Source organism: Dromaius novaehollandiae, chromosome W, assembly GCF_036370855.1.
Source record: "Dromaius novaehollandiae isolate bDroNov1 chromosome W, bDroNov1.hap1, whole genome shotgun sequence".
In the NCBI taxonomy this organism is placed as follows: domain Eukaryota; kingdom Metazoa; phylum Chordata; class Aves; order Casuariiformes; family Dromaiidae; genus Dromaius; species Dromaius novaehollandiae.
In genome coordinates this window covers 42,295,892-42,322,076 of record NC_088130.1, presented here as the reverse complement: position 1 = coordinate 42,322,076, position 26,185 = coordinate 42,295,892, and the positions used below count along the sequence as shown (strand labels likewise).

General features: G+C 51.9%; 1 protein-coding gene across 1 annotated transcript; it reads right to left on the bottom strand.

Moving 5' to 3' along the window:
* Positions 1 to 23,046: 23,046 nt before the first annotated feature.
* Positions 23,047 to 24,474, bottom strand: LOC135324223 (cocaine- and amphetamine-regulated transcript protein). Its single transcript, XM_064499998.1, has 3 exons — positions 24,331 to 24,474; positions 24,121 to 24,204; positions 23,047 to 24,014 (listed from the first exon to the last, which is right to left on the bottom strand). The coding sequence occupies exons 1-3, from the start codon at positions 24,472 to 24,474 to the stop codon at positions 23,907 to 23,909; spliced, it is 336 nt and encodes a 111-aa protein (XP_064356068.1). The 3' UTR covers positions 23,047 to 23,906.
* Positions 24,475 to 26,185: the final 1,711 nt, after the last annotated feature.

Genomic DNA, 26,185 nt, shown 5'->3' with positions numbered 1-26,185 from the left:
TGGTTTGATAGTGTAGGATGTACTTTGGAAGAGAGAACAAGCAGGAATGAATAGATCACCTTAGCAGTGATGACAAACAAAATACCTGCCTTCATGCCACCATGCTCAGCTGTGACCACTTCCCCCTTCCCATGGGGATGGACACCACCCTGCCAAGAGGCCTGGGATGACTGGCATCCCAGCAAAATACCGCTTCAGAGCATCTCCAGGTTCATACAGACTTCTACCACATCAGTTATGCTCAGGTTATGTGATCCCACTTTCCTCCTAAACTTCCTGGAATTAATATCTCCCTTCGAAACAGAAGATGCTGTTGCAGCTTCAAGACCACAGAAGCTGAAAACCCTGAACTGGGCAATAGTTTGGTCCTGAGAACTAGTAAGAGCCATTAGAAATTACTGCCCTGCTTTTACCCCTGAGGGAGCTGAACAGACCCTAAACTGCAGCTGTGGATCCCGTTGTGGGCTTCAGGCTGGTCAGCAATACCTCGGTCTTTCTCCAAACTGAGAACATCAGCAAAATTTTACTCCCTGCAAATATTACTCACTGAGTGTTTCCAAGATATTTTTAACTCTCTTCTTTCCAAATGCAAAACTGTGCATCAATGGTCAAAATCAGGGAGAAGTTTGCAGAAGGAGAGCATTGCACTCCACATCTAGTGTGCAGCACACGCACTGCTCTACTCTTTTCTGATCCAGCTCTGCTTGTTGCCAGTAGACATGGTACATTCATTTATGAATTTTATGGACACATGGGCATTTTCCTATCAAAACCTTACTCTGACAGGTTTTCCCCCCCCCACCCCATCAGCTTGCTTCCAGTGAACCAGCAGTGATGCTCACTGCCACAGCAATCACAGCCACAGTCACTCATCTTTTCCCCAGACTGAATTTTCAGAGTTTGCCCCTGAAGCGGATGCCTCCAAACAGCTTAGTCAGAATCAAATTTAGCAACTCACTTTTTGACCCTGGAACATGGAAGACTTGAATCAGCAAGTCTGCAACAACCACATTCCTACAGACTTCTCCCCTTAAAGAAAAAATTCATTGACAGTGTGATGCTTGAGATGGTTACTAATCATGACATAAGAACATCTCCCCTCAGTTATTAGCACACAGCTTGACAAAGACCACAGCAGTTGCCTTATTTGATTTCTTCAAAGTTAAAAGACGAGTTTAGGCCTTCCTTTTTTTGGGTTAGATGTAGCGGCATTTTAGAAAAGAAGTTCCTTCCTTGGCAGAAGCACCGTAAACCAATAGATCAATTTGTTTCCATCAGAGGTTTCTGTTAAACCTAATTCAAATTTGAATTTTTATGGATAAAATATTTTTCTGGAACAAGGGGGAGAAAGGACTTTGGTGTTGGGGTCTTTTCTGCTCTTTGGTTATTCCGTACAACACAGTAATGAGAAGCTCCCTGTAGCTGAGCACTGATAACTGTGCTCCTTAACCTTGGGCTGGACAAAGGATAAGTCAGCTTTGGTTGTATGTTAGCACTGCTCTTGCTGCTTCATCCTCTCTCGCTCTCTGCCCTGGACTCTCAAGCCCCCTCCAAGGTGTGAATATCCCCCCGGGTGACAGCCACCGCCGTCGGTCCCTGCAGCGCTGCTGTGCCCCTGGCACTTGGAGTCGCGCTATTGCCCAGCACCGCTGCGCCCATCCGCACCCAGCTGCAGCCAGGCCGGAGCGAGGAGGAAATTAAAACAAAGCTGTGACTCAGCACAGTGTCAGTCAAACCAGAAAATACATACGTAGTATGCAAAACAAAGAGTAAACCTCAGATAAAAGCCCAAAGGACAATAAACATCCGGGAAAACCACCTCTTTTCTATGGGAGGCTACTCTTCATTAAAATGACATCATTCATCACTAGCTGTTACAGCAGTTAGAATAAAAGCAGTTATGAACATAGCAATATCTCAGATGCTACTGTTTCTCTCTCTCTATCCTCCTGTGGGCACAACACACCTAAAATAGATAATAACTGTATTAGCACTGGATTTTTACAATGTATTGCTTCTGCCAGCCCAAGATCTCTCTCTCTAGAAGCTGCTTAACATGCATGCTCCACTTGAGCTTGGCTTTGTGCAGGCCAGCAGCTGCCCCGTGCAATTCCCAGCTCAGAGACTTTGGCTCTTTCCTGATTTGAGATGACTTCCCCGTAACGAGGAAGTTTCCACCTTCCCCCTTTCAGGCCACCTCACCAGAGACAGACCAAGGAGAGGGAGGGCGTGTGCAGTGCGCGTGGTTCAGCATTCCTCTTACAGGCTGGTTAACCAACCTCCAAGCCCATACTGGGCCTTGAAGGAAGCAAAGCAGAGACATTATGGTTGCATTACTTCAGGAGCTTCATTTCTGAGGCTCCTGCTGAAGGCAGAACCATTTCCACACATGCTGTGAGGGCACCTGGCCAGAGCAGACCAGCACTCCCAGCCGGCAGCTCCTGCCCCAGCTTCCTCCTGCCCGGAGCGAGGAGGAGCCCGGCCCTCGCCCCATGCAGCAAACATACTCCCATGTGGTATTTAATCAGTCTCAGGGGAGGGCGAATCTCAAAAGGTCAGCTCCAGAAGCCATGCTGACCTATACCAACTGAGGACCTGTCTCCTAAAGGCTCTCGAGGGAGCATTAATTGGGTCAGCAGATGACATTCGCAATCACAGCTGCCCGTCCAAGAACTGCTGTGTAAGAAATAGATGGGGAAGTTAGCACTAGGCTGAAAACATCACCTCCTGCAATGTCTACATGTTATATTTTAGGATATTTCTATTTCCAGAGTACCCAAGCCAGGAACTGGGAGCCCACTGCAAGACACCACTGTTTCCCACCTACGTGCAGAGGGGTCGGTAGTGCTGAGCGCTCACTCTCCCTTCTGCTCCCTTTCCTTGAGCTATTAATTCTTGCTGAGGGTTTTGCGTAATGAACTCTAAGATGACAGAAACCACCTACTCTAGACAGAAAGAGCAAAAGAAAGTTAAAGCATGAAGAAAACATTTACAGGATTGTCCCTTTTTTAATTTTTGAGCTATGTTTCGAGATCATAGCTGCACACAGCTTCCACGGTCCTCTGCTTCCCATCACTGCTGGGCACAGCAAGATGCACAAGCCAACAGCAATCACGGACACCCAGTGCTGGGCTGCAGCACCTACTGCCCACCCGAGCCTCTTTGGAGAGCAGCCCTTCAGTTTGCCAGGCTGTTACACTTTGGTACTGCCTGCATGCAGAACCACCATGTTCTTCTGGATTATGCTCAGAAGCATTAAAAAAAAAGACTCCAATGCCACTGCCTTCTGTTAAAAGATACTCCTTGCCAGGTGGTGGTGCAGGCAATGACATGTTCCCTGTAGCAGCTCACACATTTCTAGCCACTGACCAACCCTGCTAGTTTCTCCATAACTCCTCCAAAACACAAACAGCAGGGCCAGGCTGTCCCCAGGACTGTGTCTGCTCATGTCTGTCTTGAGGGATAGGATGGGAAGAGAGGAAAGGAAACCCTGTCCTCCTAGTGTCCTCCTACCTCAAACTGCAGCGTGGGACGCAACCTGCTTCTCGGTGTGTCCACAGCACAGTTCTTGCTTTGCAACGGGAGATGGACCTAAACGAGAGAGCTCAGACCTGGGCCTGAACCCTCCAGAGACATTGGAGTGGGCTGATCTGGAGGTGACCTGTGTGTCAGCAGCAAGGCTGTGGGTGCTCTGCTGCACACCAGGTCAACAAGGGATGGCAAGCCTCATCCTGTGCCTGAAATATGCTGCCTTCGCAGACTTGTCTGGGGTCCTGCTTGACTGAAGAAATGAAGAAAAAAAAAGAGAGCGTGAGAGAGAGAGAGAGGGAGGAGGAACGCCAGTGCCCCAGGCTGCACAGCTAAAACAGATGGTGGGATCTCGGGGGGGAAGATAACCACGAGGATTAGAAGAGCTCTCGAGCCCTGACTACTATCAAATAACCACTGAAGCAGAAGGACCAGCCTAAAATCTAGCGACATACTGACTAAGGCTGAAGTTTATGAAAGCAATGCTTTGTCAACACTTCCGTAAGGAGCACAGACAAGGCAACCGGCAGGGAAGAAAGAGGTGGCTCCGTGCTTTGGATAGAATACATTTAAATGGGTTTTCAGTGTCACATTCCAAGAACCAGTTTAAAAACCAGAGACCTATTACCTCATCAGTTTGTGGGAAATTAGCCCAGATAATGGCCATTTATGCTATCACTTGCACAAATCCCCTTGCAAAAGACTGAGAATGCACACCCAAAAACGCCTGGAAACAGAGAGGGGCAACAGCAGCAGATGCCTTTTTCTTTAAGGCCCAAAGGCTCAGAGCAGCTATAATTTGCCCTAACCCCATCTAAATTAGGAGTTACGGTGATTTCTGTGGGAACCCTGCCCTCTGTTGATGTAGGTAAAACATTTCACCAAGGTGCAGATGTTGCTAGCCAAAGCGTTGGCTGCTTTTTTAAGACATGATCTCATCTAAGAAAGGGTGTTTTTTTATGACACATTTTGAGTGAGGCTGTAACAGACATCATCTGACAAGGATTTTGCAGAGAAGCACTAACCTTAGAAAAGTTTTCCTGGTCAAGAAAAGATGTAAAGACACGAGCTTTGCTTTAGGGAATAGACGTTACTCTGGGCTGTCCGAACCGACTGGCAGTGCCTGCATCACCAGGTCACTCAGCACAACAGGAACGAGTGGCCGGGGGAAGCAGCCGTCCCAGCAGCCCCACGTCCGCGGCACCTTTCACCGCGCAGGGCGACGAGGCGAGGAGACCGCCGGCAGGAAAGCCGGAGCGCCCAGGACGGCCGCAGCTCGGCCGCTTCGGCCTCGCCCCAGCCAGCCGCTGCCAGCCTGTGCTGCCTAACACGGCCTGTCCCGCCTAACACGGCCTGTCCCTCACCTCCACTCTTCTACCGCGGACCCCCTTTTAATACAGGCGACTCTCCTGCCCATCTCGCATGCAGACACAGCGAGCGGCGAGCTGCGGGAAGGGGAGCAGGCGAGGCCGCGCGACACTGCGCGTGCGGGTGACTCCGGCTGCGGTGCCTGGATACCCCTGGGTTAAATCCCTGGGCTCAAGGAGCTGAGGAGCGAGAGGAGCAGACCAGACCTCGGACTCTGGCGGTCCATGGCTGTATTTTCTGAAATACACTAACAGGAAATATGTGGGGTTTTTCCACTACATTTGAGCACGATTGAACAGTCTCTGCCATAACGAATAAGACAGATAAGACAAAACAAGAAACAAAGGAATCAGGAAAGAGATTCCTCGTACCTTTAACATCAGCTGACCAGAAGTGACTGTTTTGCCACAACCTCCTTATTTGTACTGAATGAAGTAAAAAATGGAAAAAAAAAGGAGGAGCTGGAACTAGAGGAACCTTTTTCTAACAAATTAAAATTTCATGAAGTATCTGGATTTCCTCTTTGTTCTTCCAGGCATTTGTCTTTTCCAAATCATGCTTCTAACATATATTTTATCCCTAAAGAAATCACAGGAGGCAACCAAACCATATTTTTCTTACCGAATGAGACATTCCATATGGCAATACAAAATACTTCTGACTGTTCCCTCATGTAGTGTCCCTGAAGCAAGGATCTCCAAGCAGGCATGTTAACTCCCCAGCGTTTTCCACCCTGCTGACCAGGGGTGCAAGACTCTGGCTTGCCTTATGTCGGACGCATCCTTATGCCGCCTGGCCAGCCCCTCCACACACTCCTCCCGGGACTCTGCCACCCAGCCTCTTCTGTCCGGACCCTAATGCTGGGCCACCGGGGAGGTTTCTAGGGGCATTTGCCCCAAGCCTTTCCAAAGTCTCACTGTCTAGACCCAGCCTTCTCTTTGCTAGATTTCTTGGAGCCCGTTATTGTACGTACTTTGACAGCATCATTCTCTTTTCAGCTTGTTCCCAAGTTTACCACACTTGCTGTAGCTGCAAGCCACCTTTCCCAGCAATCACTCACAGCTGTATCGTTTAACATCCTCTGATTAGCAGAGATTTTTATTATGAGCACTGATTTGAAATCTTGGCGTGTTTCTCGGATTCGAGTTTCCAGCAGACTGGCTGCAGGGTATGTGCACGGACACATACTTGCACAGATAACAATTTGAGGAGCTCTCTGAAAGCCCACCATTTCCATCTCCTAAGTGAATGGGGTGTTTGTTATCAGCGATCCAGACATACAGTTTGAAGAAAGCTAATGCGGTTCAAACTTACAAACTTTAAAGCCAAGAACCCTGGCACCGGTCCAACAACAACACTGGCTGGTGCTCAACAGAAAGAAAGAGAGTCTTGTGAGGATCCAAGAAACTTTGGAAATGTTAATTAAATGTTGCAGTTAGATTTTAGGTTGATGTACTTAGCCTGACCCCTTGTTTGCGTTGCTGCCTGTGCCCAGCAAGCAATAAAGCGCTGTCACAGCACAAGCGGCTCTCACCAGCCTCGCCACTTGTCCACCCCGGGATAATGTTCATTGCCCCCTGCCCAGAAGGGATGTCCCTGGAGGAGGCTATCAAGGGGCCAGCGCCAGCGAGGAGGCCAGCACAGCCGCTCGGACGGGCCCGAGCGTCGCGGGAAGCACTGCCGCGGACGGCTCCTCCTGCGCCGCTGCTCGCCCACCTCACCCACCTCCTGCTCGTCACGCTCAGAGCCGGTGCGACGAGCACGAAGGGAGCAGCCACCTCAGACTGTGTCCCCGCAGATTTACCATAGCCCAAAGGGAAAACGGATATCGATTCCCAGCCCCTCGAGGCTGCAACACACACACATTTATGCAAGATCACCAAGTTGCACACAGAAGAGGGTGCATGGTGATGACAGCTTCATTTGGTATATGTAATGAAATCCAAACGATAAAGGACCCTCATGGGTTGTGGTGGCATGAGTCAGCGTGGTGCCACTGACAGCCCCATCGTGACGGGACCGTCCCTCCGCTCTGTTGGAGACAAACTACAGGAGACATCTCCAGGGCTTGTGGGAAGCGGCACAGGAGCGCTGTGGAGACAGGGCTGCCCACAGGTGCCAGTATTGGACACACAGTTTCTTTGCTTCCTGCTTGGTTTATTAAGGATATTTGTCTTTTATATAAAAATCAATATTATCAAAAATTAATATATTCATTGTCAAATAGTATCTCGGAGCTCTCATATTTATTTAAGATAGATAATTGCAGTATCTCATGCTATGTTGTGCACCACCAAACATATCAGCAATCACCTGTAGCAATACCTCATAAATATACATACTGCTCTATTTAGGAGAGTTTGACAGGAGAGGAAAGCATATTTTAGCATATTCAGGGATAGGGTATGCTAGAGACACAACAGACTTCCCTTAAGCCTTTACTTGAGAAGGGTCTGATCGAAGACTTTTCCCCCATATCCTGTAATATCTGGATGATTTATTTTCTTCTCTGCAAAGTAAGATTATCACTGTGGGTCCAGAGACCCCATAGAAAAATTTAGATTGGAAGAAAAGCCTAGAGGTCTCTAGTCCAGCCCTCTGCTCAAAGCAGAGCCGACTCCAAAATCAGGTCAGGCGCCCCGGCTGTCCCTCCCGCAGCAGCCGCCTCCTGCACAGGGGTTGCTCTGGCAAACTGCTCGGTGCGGTGAGAGGAAATAGATCTTCCCTCGCCCAAACCTGCGTTTTCACCCACGAGTCCCAATTACTGCGGACTTCAAGGCGGTTTGATTTTAAATGTCAGCTGTTTTCCTCTATAGCTACGCTTCCCATCCTGGGCCCAAACCAGAAGCAGCAAAACAGGCAGAGCACAAAATGCTGCGCTTTGTGCAGCTTCCAGCTCTGTCAAGCCCAGGAAACACTGCATTTCTCTGGGGACGGGAACGCCCCGCGAGCCTGCCACGCCGAGGAGACGCGGTTGCAGCCTGAAAAACAGAGTTCTTCCAAGCTCTGGGATTTTTTTCAGTGCAGCCTGTGCTTTTTCTACGTCCGTACTGATCCCAGTCCTGCTGTTGCATGCTTCAGTGGGGAAACATACTCAAAAAATACCCAGGGACTTAATTTATAAGCCCTTTGGAGAAAGGACGGCCTTTTTCGTACCTTCCATGTGGGAACGAGCAGGCTGCCAGCTCCTAGATGAGACGTTTGTAAGGAGGTAGTTGTGTTACTAGACACGTAAGAAAAAAAGCCTCTTATTTTGCACTTAGAGTCATCAATGGCTCAACCGTTCTTGGAAAGGAACGGGCGCCCGTTTTAGAGGCAGCACACGGGGGTACCAGCGCTTTCCGCGCTGCGCTCGGGAGGGACGAGGGATGCGGGCTCTCCACATCAGCTGCGCGTCCCGCTCCCCGGGCGGCGAATGCTGCGGGGTCACCTTCCCCCAGCGTCCCCAGGGGTTTCCACTGGGAGTCTTTTAAAAAAAAAATCCATGGCACTATGACTACGGGTCATGTTTTCCAGGAGGAGACAAAAACGCGTACTAAGCAACTCTGGGGGCAGGTCTGGTGCAAAGCCTACTTGCTTTCCCCATGTCCTTCACCGGTCACACAAGCGGTCGCCCGCGTTGCCTGCCCAGGGAAGACGCCAGGGCTGCGGACGGCAGTGCCGAAGCTGCCGGCACAGGGCTGCCCCCCTTGTGGGACAGCAGCTCCCGGCAGCCCAGCCGTGGGGCCAGGCACAGGCGGCCCCTGCCCCAGCTCCCTCCTGGCCGCGGCCAGGCTTCGCGGGCACCACTGCGGCGAGCGGCAGCCGCCGGGCCGCTGCGGGCAGAGCGAGGAACAGCGGGTCCCCCGTCACACCAGCATCGAGGGGCTCCCACCCCTGTGCCCCGAATAGTCAACCTGGGTTTTCCTGCAAAGGCCTGGCACCCCTTGGAAGGGACAGTAATATACATCCATACCCTCACACACACCTTCAGAACTTGTTAGGCAAAATTAAGCCCTAGCAATCATCCCATTATTCCACCCTGGTCTCCTTTTTAGCTTCTTGTATTCCTTAAGCTTAATTAAAGCCATAGGTGAGTCCCAAAGGAGCCGACCACGCAGCGGTGCAGCACAGACGGTGTGATCAGCAGCCATTCAAAGTGCTCAGTCCACAACTTCACCATCCACTAATATTTTGCAGTGCAAGCACCCAGTTAAATAACACACCGACATGCCAGTGGGTACATCGAAGTGTCAGTATTCTTTTTTTTTTTAAGAGCATGCAGAGATCTTGATGAAGATCAAAGCAAGAAGCAGGGCCACATTCAAAACACTGCATTTGGCACCCTGCCGCGTTTGGCGCAGCCGGGCACGGAGGCAGTAAGGCAAGCTCGTGGCGCCCCGAGGCGGCAGAGCTCAGCTCCTCCCTTGCCAGCCCATCATCACTGCCACAAGACGAGCTTCAGGGGCAGGGCAATATATAGCCTTTTTTTAAAAAAAAAAAGAAAAGGTTTGTGGAGGGTTCAAAAAAAACATATATATATATATATATATATATAAAATGCCTTGTTGACTGGGTTTGGCAGTTGTTAGATGTCAAAGAAGAAAAATACTGTCTTTTAGCTATAATAACCCAGGGCCTCTCCAAAGGTTTCGATGTGACAGGCAGCAAGCCAAGAGCCGGGGCAGAGGCAGCCCATGAGGAAGGGCTGTGCCAGGCTCCCCCCATTTCTGCCCCTTCTCCAAGGCTGCTCCCTGGCCGGCTCCTGAAAGTCACCTTACCGCCTCCTGCGCCCTTCAGACCATTCAAACGCCTAGAGCAGATGTTTCAGTGAGTTACCCACAACGATGCTTGAGTCAGAAAACAGTAATTATATTCCAGCTGCATGAAGCATGCATAGCAATTAACTATGACAGTACTTTGTGGATTAAAGTAATTGGGGCTTATTATGATGTTTGCTTAATTTTCTTAAGCCATCAGTCAACTCCTGGAAAAGAGGAAAAATTAGCCCGCTTTAAAATATCCAGTTTCTTTTCTGTGTAGGTCTTAATGGGAAATCAGCATTACAACTGCATTCCTTTACTCTTCGAAGAGTTCAAAGCTCAAAAAAATGAATACCCAAAACATGAGGTCCTGCAAAGGCATTTTAGGAACTCCAGAAGCATGTGTTTTTCGTTACTTAAGTTGCAGGCAGCAGAAATACACATTAGGACAAAATGGAGTTGCAGGTATCAGCTGTGAATCGGTGATGACATTTTATATGTTTCTAGCAATTATTCAGTTTGCAATTACTATTTGAGAAAATATATTTATATACCTACAGTATCAAAGAGGCATTTTTAAATGGTTGATAGAGGGCCAATTATTAAGATATATTTTAAGGAGCAGTTACTGAGGGTTAGAATTCAGTCGGTCTGTGCGCTGCTTGTAGCAGCTGCTTCAGCAACAGCCACCTCCAACGCATAAACTAACTACTTATAAAGTGACTGGTGATCCTTCCGGTGCTGCTTCTTTAGGGATCTTTCAGCACCTGCAAACTGCTGTTTCTGTGTGAGGCCACATAAACTAGACTTTATGTCTCCCTTTGACTTCTTTGATTGTCTGACTTCAGAGCTAATATTTGTCAGACATAAAAGTAATTCAAGGGGTTTTTTTAATATCTGAGATCTCAGAAATATGGCTCCAGGACTGTTGAATTTGGCAGCTGTATTATATAAAAGACATGCAGTTGGAGAGCAAGTGTATCTCAATATCCAAATTTGAGCAAATGTATTGCAGTGAAGAGCTAACCTGCTTGACAATACCATGTAAGCCAAATAAAAAACTATGTGGTGTGAGGGCACTAGTGCCCTCAGCAGGTACTGCTCAAGAACTCTTCTGCAAAGTCAGAGGTAGTAAACTCTGGCCCTTGATTTCCATGGGGCAATTCCCATAAACAAGGGTTGGAAAGACAGGCTCTTTCAATACCTACAGCTAAAGGCCACAAGAGCACAAAATAATAAGTTCCAGTTTCAGCAGCTCCATGTGCGCGCACATCACACGAAGGGCCGAGGAAAGTGCCATTTATGAGGTACATACAACGCAGTCAGATGTCCATAACCCATGCTCTTTTGAAACCTGAATCAACCCGTGTTACTACAGTGTTTGCCCTCCTACTGCATACAGGTTACTCTCGTCACTCCAAAAGAACTGTTTGGCAGGATCCATGCCCTCATAAAAAGCATACTAGAGCTGCAAAACCCCCACACAGAGATTTTTATATATAGAACCAGATGTACTGAAAAAAGACAGATTAATTCTGGTCTCCACACCCACAGCTTTGTAAAACCATGGATAGATCCCTCAGTTTAGGGGAAAGGTGTCACAGTTTAACTAACTGTGCCTAATGTTTTTGTTTTTAACATATTCAGTAGTCAGGGTAATTATTGTCATTATGATAATAGGTTGTTTCAGTGTAAATGTGAAAGTGTAAATACAGCATTTATTTATATAGTGATGGGAAAGACTAAGAGCAGTGCAACATTTGAATAGCTTTATTCTAAACACTTCACTTATGGTCTGCTATTTTAAATAGCGATGGCAGAAGTATTTGAGAAGGCTGCTGCTGCCCTTCAGTGGGCGTTCCTGATATAGCACTGGAGTATAACCATTTCTGTTCATCGTAACGGAATATTATACAAAAACAAAGTTATCCCTCTCGAGAAACTGCAGTTAAAAGTCTGCTGCAAAAATACTCATCAGAACTTGGCAACATTCCTCCCAAAACGTTCCCCCATGCAGAGCATTACCAGTTTTGAGATAAACCAAAGTACATGGTCAGAATCACTGAACTTCCCTCCTGAAAGGCTGCATTTCACTTCCAAGACGCTGACGGTACAGCAAATGCTAGCAGAGGGTGTGCTTTTGGTAGCAGTGATAAAGACAGGCTTTAGGAAGTCAAACTATACATTGCAGCATCTTTCGATGTAACGTTACAAAACAGATGAAGTTCTTTGGGTGCAGGCCATTGCCGGGTGGCCACGTGAGCCTGCAGGGACACTGCGCCCCTTCCCGCTGCACGGGGAGCAGCCCTGGGCCGTTCCCTCTCCCTCCAACTGCCCAGAAACCCCCTTGCAGCGTGCAGCTTTGGGCTGCCGCGTCTCGCCCCCCCCGCGCGGCTGGCTGCAGCGTGGCCCCGGGGTCCACGTGCTGCAGACAGACAGGGCGTTTCAGGGGCTCTTGGGGTTTCAGCAAAAAGCCCTCGGCCCTCTATCCACTTTTCTATCAAACATTTAATAGGAATATGGAGAACAAACAGACAAAGGACAAACAGATTTCTCAAACCTAAGAATTAATAAACACCAAGTCTAAGAAACTGTATGTGCAAAAAATAAAAAATGCTCAGTGTTATCAGTATTACAAAGCTAAACGTGTCGGCACGACCATACTAATACTGACCTGCAGGCCTTAAACTAGTTCAGCTGGGGCAGGAGTTCAAATACCTGTATTTTCAGAGGTAGTTACCCAACCGGGGGGAGACGGCCACCGTGCGGAGGACGCGGGCTCCCGGCAGGGCGTCGCGGGGCGCCCGGCCGCTCCTCCCTTTCTCAGGGAGAGCCCGCGCTTGCAGGCACGGGGGGTACCGGCCCCAGCCGGGGGCTCGTGCGCACCTGCGGGCACCCTGCACCCGGACGGCACGGCACGGCACGACAGCGCGGTGCAAAACGGCGGGGCAGAGCCAGACAGCCGAGGAAGCCGCATGGGCGGCCTGTATCAAAACAAGGCTCCAGGAAACCTATTGGGAACATACAGGGGTGGCAAAACACACGTGCCACGGAAAGCAGTGCCCAGAGGCGCGCTCTGCGACGGCAGCAAGGAGAGCCCCGGGCGGACGAGACCACGGGCCCCCGCACAAACGCGTCCACGGGACAAGGCCGAAGCTCAAGCTGTGCGTGCCCAGACAGCAGCCCCGGGCAGCGAGCCGGGCCCCGGCCTTGCCGCTGTTGGCTGACATTGCGACGGGAGCGACGGCAGCGAGGCGAGTGGGAAAGCCGCACGGAGCGGCGCATTGGACAGAGCTGTGCTTGAACTGGCTCCTCGCCATTCACTCACCTCACATTCACACAGGAGAGCCTGAGCTAAAGCAAACATTTGCAGACTGCATGTTTCAGGCTGCTCATTCGTTTAATTATAGAAGGAAGAGTGGATTTCTGTCAAAATGAAGTCCTGGTGGATGAAAGGAGGACATGGCTGAACAGCATGCAGAAAAGGGTGCCAACACTGCCGAACTAGAAGAGCTCCTGAGAGAGAGAGGTCTGTATCTATTATGGAGTCTTTAAGAAGGTTTAAAAGAAGAAAAAAAAATTTTTTTTCCAAAAAAAATGTGTGCTCAAGGTCTTCCACCCCAGGCCCCCCTCCTGCTGCTTAAGAGCAGTCTGTGGCAGGCAAGGGGAGAGCCCTAGCACACGGAGGCTTTCCCTCCACCGAGCTTTCCCAGCTCCAGACCGGGCTGTCTGAGCTCACGCACCCTGCAGGGAGCCAGGAGGCTGCCCGGTGCCCCGCTGGTAAGGTGACAAGGCCCAACCGCTGAACGAACCTCTTTGCTTAACCTCTAGTACTCCCAGGAAAATCCCATAGCAGAGGCAAAAGGACTGTGGTTTTCTTTCTCTTATATCCCCAATAACACTGTACAGCAGGCACTACTTATTTCCAGAAGGCCACAGAGGCTGCTTCCACGCTTACCAAAGCAGTTTAGAGAAAATCACTTGTCCAGCCAGGGAGCAGAAGCCACACCAGACGCCATAGGGATAATAACCAGGTTGTTCAAACACCCATCGCACTCAGAAACTTCACAATAAAGAGCATACGGATCAGGCTTTCAAGAAGCACTCACATCCCCACTGTGCAGCACAAACCTATGTCCCCAGCTGATGTGAGGTAGGGAAAGGTACTCCTGCAGTTAACCTGGTCAGGGTCCTCTCACCTTCCCTAAATTACATCCTGCCTCCTGCCTCCCGCTTGGGCTCCGGCTCCACCTCAGCTGGGGCTAATCTCAGTGCAGAGCTTTGCATCAGGACAAGACTGATTGCACAAGAGCTGTGGTTTCATGGGATCAAGTTGCCTGCAGAGGATAGAAGCAAGGAAACTAGAAATGTTTGCTAATGAGCATGTATTATGTCCAAGTCTAGTAAAGCACAATAAGCTGTAAGTGATAACACCCTACACTGGTGATTAATGCATTCGCTCACTGGCTCGTTTGAATGAAACAAGTCCGTGGCCAGGGTTGCCCTTGTTGGTGGGAGACACAGGAGTGACAGGTCGTTCTTCTCTTTCTCTTTTTAAGCAGGGGATTTACTGCCTTTCACAGGGTGCTGTTACACTTCCTACACTTCAACTCCTATTAGCTTCCACGTGCACATGGTTAGTGCACGATAGGCCTTATCAGAATACATATATTTGGCAATGAAATCAGCCTTGTGTCAGGTTACCTGGTCCTAGTTCTACATCAAAGTTTTCACACCAACACCTGTTTCATTTCAGCAAGCTAATAACTTACTTAGAAATCCTATATGTCAGCAAGAGACTACCCACAGCTGCAACTACCAGCCAAACAAAAGTTTAAAAGTATATGCTGCACACAGGTACATGACAAAGCCTGTACCTCAGCCTGTGTTAGGCTGGGCAGGCCAAGGGCAGGGTTTTAGTACTAGTATAGCTGTTTCAGCAGTGCTTATAACTGAAGCATCAATGCAGAGTGGTAACTCAACTACTGTCCCCTACTGCCCTTCATCTGTCCCCTTGAACAGGTAAAACTACAGGTAGCCCAGAGGCAGTTTCTTATGGGCAGAGATGCCCCATGCCTTTCTGCTCCAACTGCAAGGCACACCGCTTTGCCCTGCTTTTGCTATTGCAAAACACATCGCTGGAAGTGCACATGGAAAAAGGAAAACCATAAATCACGTTGCAGAGAGGATTCTCCTCTCAGGGAGGACTGGAAGAAAGACTGCCATTAATCCTGCAGGGTAACACACGGCACAGTGCCTTTGTCACTGCACTCTCGTGAACGCTGTGTAGACCCAAGTCATCCACAGGCCAAAGGCTTTGAGACCCACAGCATACGGATCGAGGAGGTTCGGGAGCTAGAGCTCCCGACTTCCAGAGTAGGAGGTCCTGTGTGCAATTCGGTCTTGTATCCACAGGTGTCAGTGAAAGACCAGCTCTTCTGGGTCTTCTCAAGCAAAAAAATCAGTTTAATACAGCAAAAAAATCAGTTTAATACAGCTACTGAAGTTTAGCGTAACCAAACTCCAGGGTTTTAGGGCCATCACGTAGAAAGCATACACATTAAAAGAGATTTCAAAAGGCAGAGTTTCCTGGCAAGCTGAGAAATGACAAGTCCCAGAGCGTGCAAGGGTGTGCAAGTCAGCAGAGCCGTCCCCCTGCACACAGATCTGAGCCTCCTGCTTGCGCCATGCACACAAGCTGCCTTGTCTCTTTTTATTCCTCAGGCCGGACACCTCCGCTTTCCTCGCCCACAGCCCCTTCCACGTTTCCCCTCCGCTGGACCCTGCGGGACCCAGCCCCCTCCAGGGTGACCTTCCCCACCAACACCAGCACCTTCTGCCTCACAGGTGCCTGCTCTTCCACACCAACCCCGTCAAGCTTCTAGCTAACAAACACTGCCGTCTGCAGTCCTCCCCTTGGGGTAGCTGCCCTCCCAAACTGCTACTGCTCCTCTGCGAGCGACTGGGAGAGCGAGGGAGGGAGGGAAAAGCTCCCTGCAAGAGGAGAGCACCGGGCATGGGAAGAGCAGGAGCCGGGCACAGCCAGCCGGGCAGAGTCCTGTCCTGGGGCCACCTGACTGCCCACGGCACTGCGGCCTCTCCAGAGCGGGGGGGGCCAAGCCGCCCCAGGGAGAGGCTGAAAAAAAGAGACCTTCGGGACTTCCAGGCCTCCCATGATGGGGCTGTGGGGAGCCCCGAAGATGTCCCCTTTGAGGGGCCACAAACAGCTGTGTCTGCCTACAGCCGTCTGTGTACCGCCGTGTCCATGTACAGCCGTGTCCCACTACAGGCCCCCTGCGGGGCGGCAGGGCGAAGGAGAGCCAGCGCCGTGAGGCAGCGCCGCACGTCTCCGCTGCGAGGCAGGCAGAGGCACCGCCATCTTCCGAGCCGCTCACCGCTCCACATCGGCCCAGCCACGCAGGCAAATGTCCCTTGACTTGTCATTTATCTTAACGGCACAAGATATCCACGTCAGGCGCCCCGTCCCGAGGCGACGTGCGTGTGGTGTTTATCACCACTTCCCTGCAGAGAATAGTCTCCGACCGAGTGTCCTGCTGTGCTAAATCACCCTCCGCTGTCACAACACGGCCTCAAGCCCAGCCGGGACACAGCTGCCCAGCAGCAGGGACCACGGCGGCGGGGACCACAGGGCCCTCGGTGGTGGGGACCGCAGGGCGAGCAGCCAGGCTGGCGCTGCCCGAAACCTGTGCTGAGGTGGGGAAGAGGCGCTTCCAGCCCCGAGGAGCACCCTGGGGCTGGGCACACGTGCTCCTCCATCACCGCTCGACCAAGGCCGAGCCCCCGGCGCCTTTAGCTGCGCACCAGCAGCAGCACCGCGCTGCAGGCGCCCGAGGAGGAGGTGCCCTTAGCTGCGTCTCAGCGCCTGCGGTGGGCAGAGGCAGCGCCCGGCAGCAGCTGGGCCTCCCCGCCGCTGCGCGTCTTCTCCCACCGCAGGGTCTGGTTTGGACCCACAGCCGCTGGGAAGGCCGAGGACGCAGAAGCGGCACCAGCACCGGCTGCCTCCGCGCCCCTCAGCCTCGGCGGGACCTGGTTTAGGGCGAGGAGCGAGGTGAGGGGTTTGCGGGGAAGCACGGTGCAGCGAGCTGCAGTCAGCCCCTCCCAGGAGAGTCACACTGTACTGCGCACGGCAAAAATTGCGCTATAAATCCCTCAATCTCGGTATTTTTTTCTAGGTTTCCAAGACATTGTCTCAGATGAGCCAGCTTTGCTCGGCATATTAATTACAGCAGAGGTCTTGTGTGCCAGCAAATCAAACGGGATGAAAAGGCGGGTACGAGTCTGCGTGTCCTCCCCCTCCTCTGCAGGGAGCGGCGCGGGGGCGGACGGTGCCAGGGCCCGCGGTGCCGGCACGGCTGCCCAGCCCCGGCCTGCCGGCGCCCGTGGGACGGCGACAACGGGGCCGTGCCTGCGCCCTCGGCCGCCCACCTGGGCCGGGGCACTGGGGCGCCGCTGGCCTGGAGCGAGCGGCAGGTGCCTCAGCTTCCCGCTGTGAGGAGTGTTGGTGCGGCTGCGGTCACCCGCCAACCGCTCGCAAGGGCACTTTGAAGAGAACTTACAGCTGTCTTCAAGGCGTTGGGACTGGAAAGAAGGGTTCCAAAAATGAAAAACACATGTCAGTGGTGGCACAGTGCAAGCGCCCGGTGCTGGCGGGACAGACCTAGGAACCCTGTAAAAATAACCAGCACGTAAAAACATTAGGATGTCCTTTCCACAGCTGTTAGACACGCAGAAAATAATGAGTCTTTTTCTTTTTTTTTAACCAACGAGGCAATAGATCTGATGGTCCAAACATGGGGCTCACAGCCTGGAGCTATTTCTTTTCCTCTATTTCTTTCTGAGCACAACACAAATAATCCATGCGTGCCTCGGCTTTCCATCCTCTCCGAGGAGGGTACAGATCCTTACAAAATGCTCTTAGTGAAATCCAGACCCACCAGCATCGGCCAAAAGTTACTGCTGATACCAATAAAAGTAGGATTTCATGCATTCCCTAATCTCTGATGAGATACTATAAATAACTGGCACGCACTGACTACCATAATAAATATGCCTAATCTGGATAGAGATTTTGTATATAAGCCAGACATCCATTATCCTGCAGCTAACGTGACAAATATTTGATGAAATAAAAATCACTTTTCTCCAACAAAAGCGTCCCTGATGCCAAACCGGGGTGTGCACACAGGGTATAAATATAAAATGGCTGTGGTGCCAACAGGAAGGCTGGCTTGCCCCCAGCGAAGGGCACCTAAGAGGAGCCGCAGCATCGGGGAGCAGCGCCCTGAGTTGGACCCACCGGCGGAGGCAACCCTAGAAACCAAAGGGCAGGAGCTAAAGAAGGGCCCTGCCGGGAGCCCAGGGCGATGCCAGGGCCCGGGGAGCCCAGAGAAGGAGAAACTCAAATTCACCCTCCAGACTGATTAATTTGACTGGGGTGTTCTTGTTAATTACAGACATTAACTGATGGCTTCAAATCAGCCTGTTATTAAAATGTCATGGCAAAATGAAAATTCAGTTCTTAGGTCTACATTTTCTGTTTTAATAGTATTAATGAGGGGAGTTGATTTTTTTCTACTAGCTGACAAGACACATTTTGGAGCAGAAATAGATATATTCTACATTCGGTGTAAGTGATGGTGTGGCCTCATTATTGCAGTGTCTAAGTGTCTATACACAGTTATTTATAGCCAGGAGTGGATCATTTTATGGGATGTGATAAATGACCTGCTTGAAAACAGTCTTTTCCAATAAGACTGTCATTCCTTGCTAGTGAGCAAAATTCAAAGGGGAGTTACTTTCTGTATTTCATGTCAAGCCAACCTGAATTTCCTCTCCAGATGAGTCACACTAGTTTAAAGACGAATTTCTGCAATAAGCATGACATCATAGCCATCTCAGGACCTGGCAACAGTAGAGAAAAGGAGCATAGTGAAGAAACTGGAAATAAAACCTATCAAAAAGTTCACTTGGTTCTTTACTTCTCTTATGGCTAGGCTGTATACACACCATGTATAAAACACGAACACCATTAAACGCACTGGGAATTTTTCCACAGGTCTCACTAGGACCTGCCATTCTATCTTATATAGCTGCTTACTCTTCCTCCATGCTGATGATACAAGATTGCAACTTCTTATACATCTTCTTTTCTCATAAAGTAATAAAAAATCTGCATGTGTGAAAACACTTTTCAACTCTGCTTGACAGCAAGAGTTGACGTCCCTTCCTCCCAGCCAAGGCAAGTTGGGTGTGCAGCCGCTATGATGGTAGCAGTCATCATTTTCTTAAAACTCCGTTGATCCATGACTCTGGATAAGAGTAGGACAGCTAAATATGTATTACTTTCTTCAGTTTTGGTGAAGGAGGTCACTTTGCGATTCACACAAAACTCCATAACAAACAAGGCATTGACTGGAGAAACTGTATACAGAGGCTTTCCTCCCTGTTATGCAGCTTCCTGAAACTCTCCTTCACATATACCCATGGTCCCATCACTGTAATGAGAAGTCTTTCATTTCCAGCTGACTAAACAGTCTATTTAAATGCATATCTTTCTTTTCAGTACAAATTACTTCTGTGTGAAGGTAGGAGCAGGTAAAGAACATTGCACAGGATCAAGACATTTCTCCTGTTCATGTTTAAAGTGCTGGCTGCAAAGATGTGTTCTTGGGAAAAAAAAACAGAGGAACGCACATGGATACTCAGACCCAGGTAATTTATTCATGAAGACTTGGCCACACTCACCTGCAGGGCACCCTACGGAAAAGCTGCGTCAGCGGCTGCCAAGCAGGACGTAGGGAAAGGAAAGAAACATCGTTAAGACATGATCAAAAAGGCATCAAGGCAAAGAAGCAGCAATAAATAAACAAAACCTCACCAGGGAGTTACAGGGAAAACATGCATTACCGAAGCACAAAACCTTTTTCCACAGCACATTTTCAAGTCGAAGAACTGGCAAATACGAGGAGGAGCAGGCTTGCCCAGCTCGCGGCGAGCACGACCCGGGATGTGACCAGGAAGGGTTGCCCAGGGAGGTGAGTGGGATGAAGCTGCCGAGCGACGGCTCCACGCTGAGCGACCCCAAGGCCAGCGGGGCACCGCGTGGTGAAGCAGGCGGCATCGAGCAGCCCTAGGTACAGACGCAGTTACGGATGCCTAATCAGGCTGTGCAGGTACGAGCACCAGAGTGCAATTGAAGAGGCCGAAATGCTGCCGGTTATTTTAACTTCTCAGCAGTCTAATGCCATGCCCAGCTGGTAACACAGAAAATAATCCAAGCCATATGCCATTTAGATGATTCAAGCAGCTGTTATATATGCCTATTTTTTTCTTAGCAATTTCAGCAACAAAGCTATAAATTAACATGAAACACAAGCAAACAAATGTTCCTTTAGATATTCAAATATGTGAAATGAAGTCTATGGATTCACAACTAGGAGAACCCCTGCTGTCATCCCCCAAACTAGCTGGTTCAACCAGCTTTTTTGTTCTAGTTAGGGGAAATGTGAATTAACCCTTTTCAAGGCCACGTTGTACTCTGATACCACAGCTGTAAGAAGATGGCTACATGAAACCAAATGGCCGATGTTTGGGGGCACTCTTAAAATCCAGCAGTCAGAAGTCTATCTGCTTTTAATCTGATGCTCAAATTGCCCTGTTCTTCCATTTTCCTGGTCGTGGTCGCTATAGTTAGACCTTTATGCATGCTCCATGCATGAAACTGAGCTATTAGAAGTTGGCATTTACTGGATTACTTGTACAAAGGAGGTAGGTACATGCATGATATTGCCTACCATGATATCAAACCATTACTGTCAAGCCCTTCAAGCAATTTCTCTAATTTTTTTTCTTCTGAAGGATGTTACTATCCCCTTGGCTGCTGGATGGGATGCTGTTTTCACATTGATTATTGGTGCAAGGGAGCTGCTCATGTCAGCTTGAATTATTAATGGTTTAAATCATCTGGCAATCTGACACCACAATCTGTGTAACTGTGTTAGTAACAGCAGATCCTTCTTACTGAAAATGATAACACTGGATCCATAGTGATGTAAACTAGATACCTGGACCATCACCTACCATCACCTGCACAAGCAGCTTCCTCCCATTATTTTTGGCTTTACATGCAGAGATCCCCTACGGCACGCAATGCTGACAAATTCTAAGTCTTCCTTGTGTGTTTTGCATTTTCCAGATTGGATTTTTTTTTCCTCTGACCACTGTGCATTTGATTTTCCCAGTGAATTTTCAGATGGATAAAATGTTTGTGATATCAAAAATATTATAAGAAACATGAAAACAAAGATAGGATGAGAGTAAACACTAGAAGCACTGCTATTTTGCATGGTAATGTGTCACACAACGTATTGCCCCCGCTACTCTATTTCAAAAACAGAGAAGAGCCCTGGGGACATTACTGGTCAATACGCACCTTTTCGTAAATGGGCAAAAATGAAATATTTTGCCTGTGTTTGGGAAACATGAGAGTGCTTAACTGAGGTAGGTGGTATCTGATAGGGAAAGAAATGTTGGTTCTCTGCTGTAGAAAATTGGATTGTTTTAGGAGTGATCAGAATTCAGATACAGACTGCCTGGTCCTTTCCTTAGGCAAAAGCAGAAGGGAAAAACTGCTCCTTGCCACCCAGCTCTCAGAGCCCCAGTATTTTTCATGCCAGTGCCCCAGGTCTAATTTAATCAGTTCCTGGCAGGGCAGCCCCCAGCGCAAGCAGGAGCGAAGCACCGGAAAGCGCTGTCGGGGTGCTGCGGCTCTGGGCGGTGGTCGCCCACGGGCCGGGGGCAGCTTTGGGGCTGGGGTCGGCATCGGGGCCGGGTCAGCATCAAGGCTGGGGTCGGGGCACCCGTGACCAGGCAGGGGCAGGGCCGTGGCGGGGCTGGAGCATCCAGACTGTTAAAACACAGGTTTCCTCGCTCACATGCTTTCTTCCTTACGTACAATAGAAATGTTTGCCAGTGCAATGTAATCTTAGTGGTGTCCGTTTAATCTAAGTGATAAGAGAGATCTCCGGTTACGGCAGTCAATATTGACTGTCATAATGAAAACATCATGCAAGTGAATCAGACAGCTCAGAAGTCCCAGTCTCTTTAGGCTGGGCTTTAGATATATAAATTTGGTCTTTATCTAAACTGCATTTGTAACTTTGAGCACTATGATTAGGCAAAATAAGAACTAAAAGATTAGCACACAAGCTGAATGTATCTTGCCAACACATATTTCAGCCCAATTTTCTGTAAATATGACTTCATTAAAATGTTGCACGTTGAGAAGGTCTACACTGGACTCAGTTCTTTGAGGTGGATGTGCCACGTCCCAGCCCTTTCTCTTCCATAAATTCCTCCCCAAATTCAGGTCCCGCCATTTGCAGCCCGGCTCCTGTCACCTCCCCGGCTCCGTACGCCTTAGCTGCTTCACACCAGGCCTCCACACCCGTTAGCTGCCCGCGTCACACCAAGCTGCCTCCCTGCCGCTTCAGCCGTCCCCTGCCCACCCCCAGGAGCTCTTCCCAGGCCCCAAATCCCCCTCTGTGGCACGTCTCTTTTGCAGTCATTTTTCCAGTGCCTGCTTCATGCAGGCTCTTTCACATGCCCTCACACTGCAGGAGTAAAACTGCCTTGCAGAAGTCTCTTTTTTTTTTCTGAAAAGCCTTTGGGTTTCTCACCCAAACTTGTGCTCTCTTGAGCACCAGACGCCAAACCTATTTGGAGGGATGCTTTCCCCCAAAGCGCCCTTGGCTTGGCAGTGAGTGCACGGTGGCCCTTGCAGCCCCTTATCTCCCTGCCCGTAGAAATGAGAGCTGAAAGCCGAGAAGGTACTTCAGCGGTCCTTCCTCTGCGGGAGTAAAAGGCAAGGCAGCGCCAGCAGGGGCTGGTCTGCAGGGGGCTGGCTCCCCAGCTGGGCCCTGCAGCCAGGACACCTCCTGTCCCCCCGGGGACACAGCGGGGCTGGGGCAGCTCTGCATGTCGCTGCCCCTCAGGGTGCCCGCAGGGGCAGGAGGCTGCAGTCGGCCCACCTGGGGCAGTGTGGCAGCTTGTGAGACTGAGCCAGGGCCGTGAGTCCCACTGCCAGCCCTGCCCTCACCAAGGCAGCAGCCTGGCTAAAGTGCCCGGTGCTGCAGGGACTTGCACTGATGTAGGAACAACTCTAAGCCTCTCTCTCCCTCTGGCTCCACTAGCCAGGTGTGTGCAGAGCTGCCCTAGTCCGTGCTTCGGGCTCCACTCGGACCCGATGAGCACTTCCAGGGAAAGGAGCTGGGACGCTCCCCGCAAGGTGCCCACAGCACACGCCTGCCCCAGCGGCCACAGCAAGCAGGCTCTGCTTCTGCTTAAAGAGGTACCGATGCACAAAATTAAAACTTCTTTCTGAACACTGTCATCAGAACAATGATTTTATTAACAGTGACAAACAAAGGATAAAAACATGTTATAACTTCACTGAAAGACAAGGTGTACCTGTGGAGAACATACATATTTATGTACATCAGTTCATTAAAGAAATGGGAGCAATTTACTTTAGGTGACTGGAACATCCTTCATTAGTCTGCAATGAACCCAGACCGCTTTCTCTCTGCGGTGGCTCTGGTCAAGCAGCCGATCCCCGCACCGCGCCACCCAGCCTCGCAGCAGCTCCCCGAACACGGCCGGTATTTCGTGCCAGACTTTCTCCAGCGCACAGTGAGCGTGGTCAGACTTTCGGCCCGAAGCCTGCAGGGCGGCTGGACCCCCGCGGTGTGCGGGGAGGTGTTACCAGGTGCGGGGGGAGGAAGGGGGTCAGGGTGCTTTCCGCGCATTCCTCTGCTTCTCCCCCTCACACCTACCTTTGAGGGCTGGATCCAGCCTCACCCCGGGCCCTGGGGCCAGCACCGGGAAGGAGTCGGCCCGCCCAGGACCGGGGTACGCCGAGGAGCGCCCCGCTCCCGGCCCGGCTTGGCCCCGACCGGTTGGATGGGGTCTTCTCCGGCACAGCTCCGGTACCGGTACCTCCACACAGCTGCGCGCGCGGGGGTTTGGGACGGACAAAATCAAACGGGCCGGGGTGGGGGGTGAGGGGGGAGAAGCTCTACGGATGTCGGATGTCACACATGGCGTTACACTGGCAACACGAGGACTTCTAACTGCTTTTCTCGGAATAAGAAGCCGCAGGGAGCTGCCGCCGCGGCCCCAGGCCAGCACTTCGAAGCGAGGAAAATTGAGGTCCCTGCGCGCCCGCCGGTGTGTCGCGGGGCGCCTCGCCTACAGGCACTTGAGGAGGAAAGAGTTGCAAGAAGTCGCGCGGGGGCAGTCGCAGAGCTTCCCGATGCGGGCCCCCTTCCTCACGGCGCACTGCTCCCCGGCGTCGCACTGTGGGGAGCAACGCGGCCGTGAGCGGGCGCCCGGCCCCCGCGCTGCCCGGCGGCCGGGACCGGGGCCGGGGCCGGGCCGGGACCGGGGCCGGGGCGGCACTCACCATGGGGACCTGCCCGAACTTCTTCTCGTAGTGCGGGATCCGCTTGCTCTTCAGCTTCTCCAGCACCTCCTGCAGCGCCTCGATCTGCCGAGAGACCCCCGAGACCCCCCGCGTCAGGGCGCGCGCCCCGCGCGGGGGAGCCCGCCCCGGCGCCCGGACGCCCCGGCCCCCGACTCCAGCCCCGGCCCCGGCCCCGGCGCCCGGCCCCACCAGCTCCTTCTCGTGGGAGGCGCCGCCGCCGCCGGGGCCCAGGTCGCGGGCGCGGCGCGGCGGATCGGGCGGCCCCTGCCCGCGGGCGCCCAGCAGCAGCGCGGCGGCCAGCGCGCACAGCGCCAGCGGCCGGCAGCTCTCCATGGTGCTGCAGCGCCGCCGCCGCCGCCGCCGCCGCCGCTTTATAGCGCCGCCGCCGCCGCCGCCGCCGCCGCCGTCGCCTGGCGCCGCGCCCGGCCGCCTGCGTCAGCGCCCCCCGCCGCCGGGCCGCGCCGCCCCTGGCCCGGCCCGGCCCGGCGCGCCCAGCACCGCCCGGCCCGCGGGGAGGCCCGGCTCGCCCGGCGGCACCGGCGCCTGTCTGCTGCTTCGGCTCTGCCGGACCCGGGACGGCTGGCGCCCCCCGGGAACCGGCCGCCCCGCGTCAACTTTCTTAAGCGAGATTCAGCACAAGCCGGTTCTGGTGCGAGGAGGCGGAAAGCAGCCTTTCTGGAGAACAGGGACGAGGAGAAAGCGTTCTGCCCGCGCGCAAGTTCCCCTATCTTTCCCCTTGCGGAGGGGACAAGGGCTGTCAGGAAGCCTCTGGCCCCCTGCACCGTGCAGGCAGAGCAGGAGACACAGCCCTGGGGTGCACAGGCAGAACGGGCGTGGGGAGGAGCAAGAGACAGGCAGGCAGACACACAGAGAAGCGAGCCAAAGACAGGTGGGCTGCTTCATCAAAGAGATCAGGCTTGGAAACTGATGGAGGGGTCCACGACCAGGGAGAAGCAGTAGCCTGTGGGCTAAGAGAAAGCAGACTGCAGTGGGGGAGAGAGCCAGGATGAAAGAATCAGTCTGAAGAAGAAGGAGGGAAGACAGAGATGGCGAGCAAGCAGCAGGCAGGGATGGGAAGCTTGAATGAAGAGACTGTGAAGGTGAGATGTAGGACTGACACCTGGGTGGAAAGGGTCAGGATTACAGAGAATGGGGAGCAAAAGTGGCATCAGAAGGCTCAAGGTAAAAGTAACCATCAGGATTTACAGCAGAGCTGTAAGAAAGGGACTTGAGGCCAAATGTGGACTACTGACCAGCTGCTCAGTGAGCACCATCCGTCCCATGCATGATATATGGCCAGGTCCTGGTGAGGAGAAAAAAGCACGATCACAAAAGGGAAAACTACAGTCAGCGCACACACACATGAGCTGTGCTAGTTTCAGTTCAGGCCTTCCTACTTAAGCGTCCCCTTGCATTAAATAGTGCCATGGTGGAAGAGTTACTCTGCAGGCCCAAATCCAGCCCAGGCCGCAGCTGGTCGCTGTAAGGGCAGGAGGCAGACAGGAGAGTGGCCGTAAATGCTTAACAATGAGAAAAGCAGCAAGAGGCTGTAGAGCAGGGCGGTGGCTAACGGCAGCAGACCTGGGGCACAGGAAGGGGGCACGATCCCCCTGGGAGGGGACCCAGGAGCCGCCGGCCCTTCGGAGGCTCACGCGTCCAGGCCACACAGCTCCCCGCGTGCTCCCCGCAGCAAGGCCACCCTGGTGCCTGTCTGACACAGGACCCGAAGTGAGGCCACAGCAGGGCCTGGGGTCAGGGATGCCATGTAGACTCAGACAGGTGACAAGTGCCCTCCTCGCAGCTCAGTCCCACAGGCTCTGCCTCCACAAAGCCCAGGAGGCTTTGGCAGGCTAAAACAAAGACCAGCAGAGAGAAGCAGGGGAGAGCCGGCTGGCGAGGCAGAAGTTTGGCCTCCGTGAGTCACGTTGTGTTGGTGTGCGACTCCCGCGTTACTGCGGGAGGCAGAGCAGGGAGCAGCGCTCGCCCGGGGGAGGCCCCCGCTTTGCCTCCGCCGCCTCGGACCAGCGCTGGCAGCTGCTGGCGC

Bases quoted from the DNA above. Each gene is read 5' to 3' on its own strand.
- LOC135324223 (XM_064499998.1), bottom strand. From the start codon at position 24,474: ATGGAGAGCTGCCGGCCGCTGGCGCTGTGCGCGCTGGCCGCCGCGCTG. The intron at 24,205-24,330 runs GTGGGGCCGGGC...GTCTCTCGGCAG, and splicing joins CCTCCCACGAGAAGGAGCTG to ATCGAGGCGCTGCAGGAGGT. The intron at 24,015-24,120 runs GTGAGTGCCGCC...TGCTCCCCACAG, and splicing joins AGTTCGGGCAGGTCCCCATG to TGCGACGCCGGGGAGCAGTG.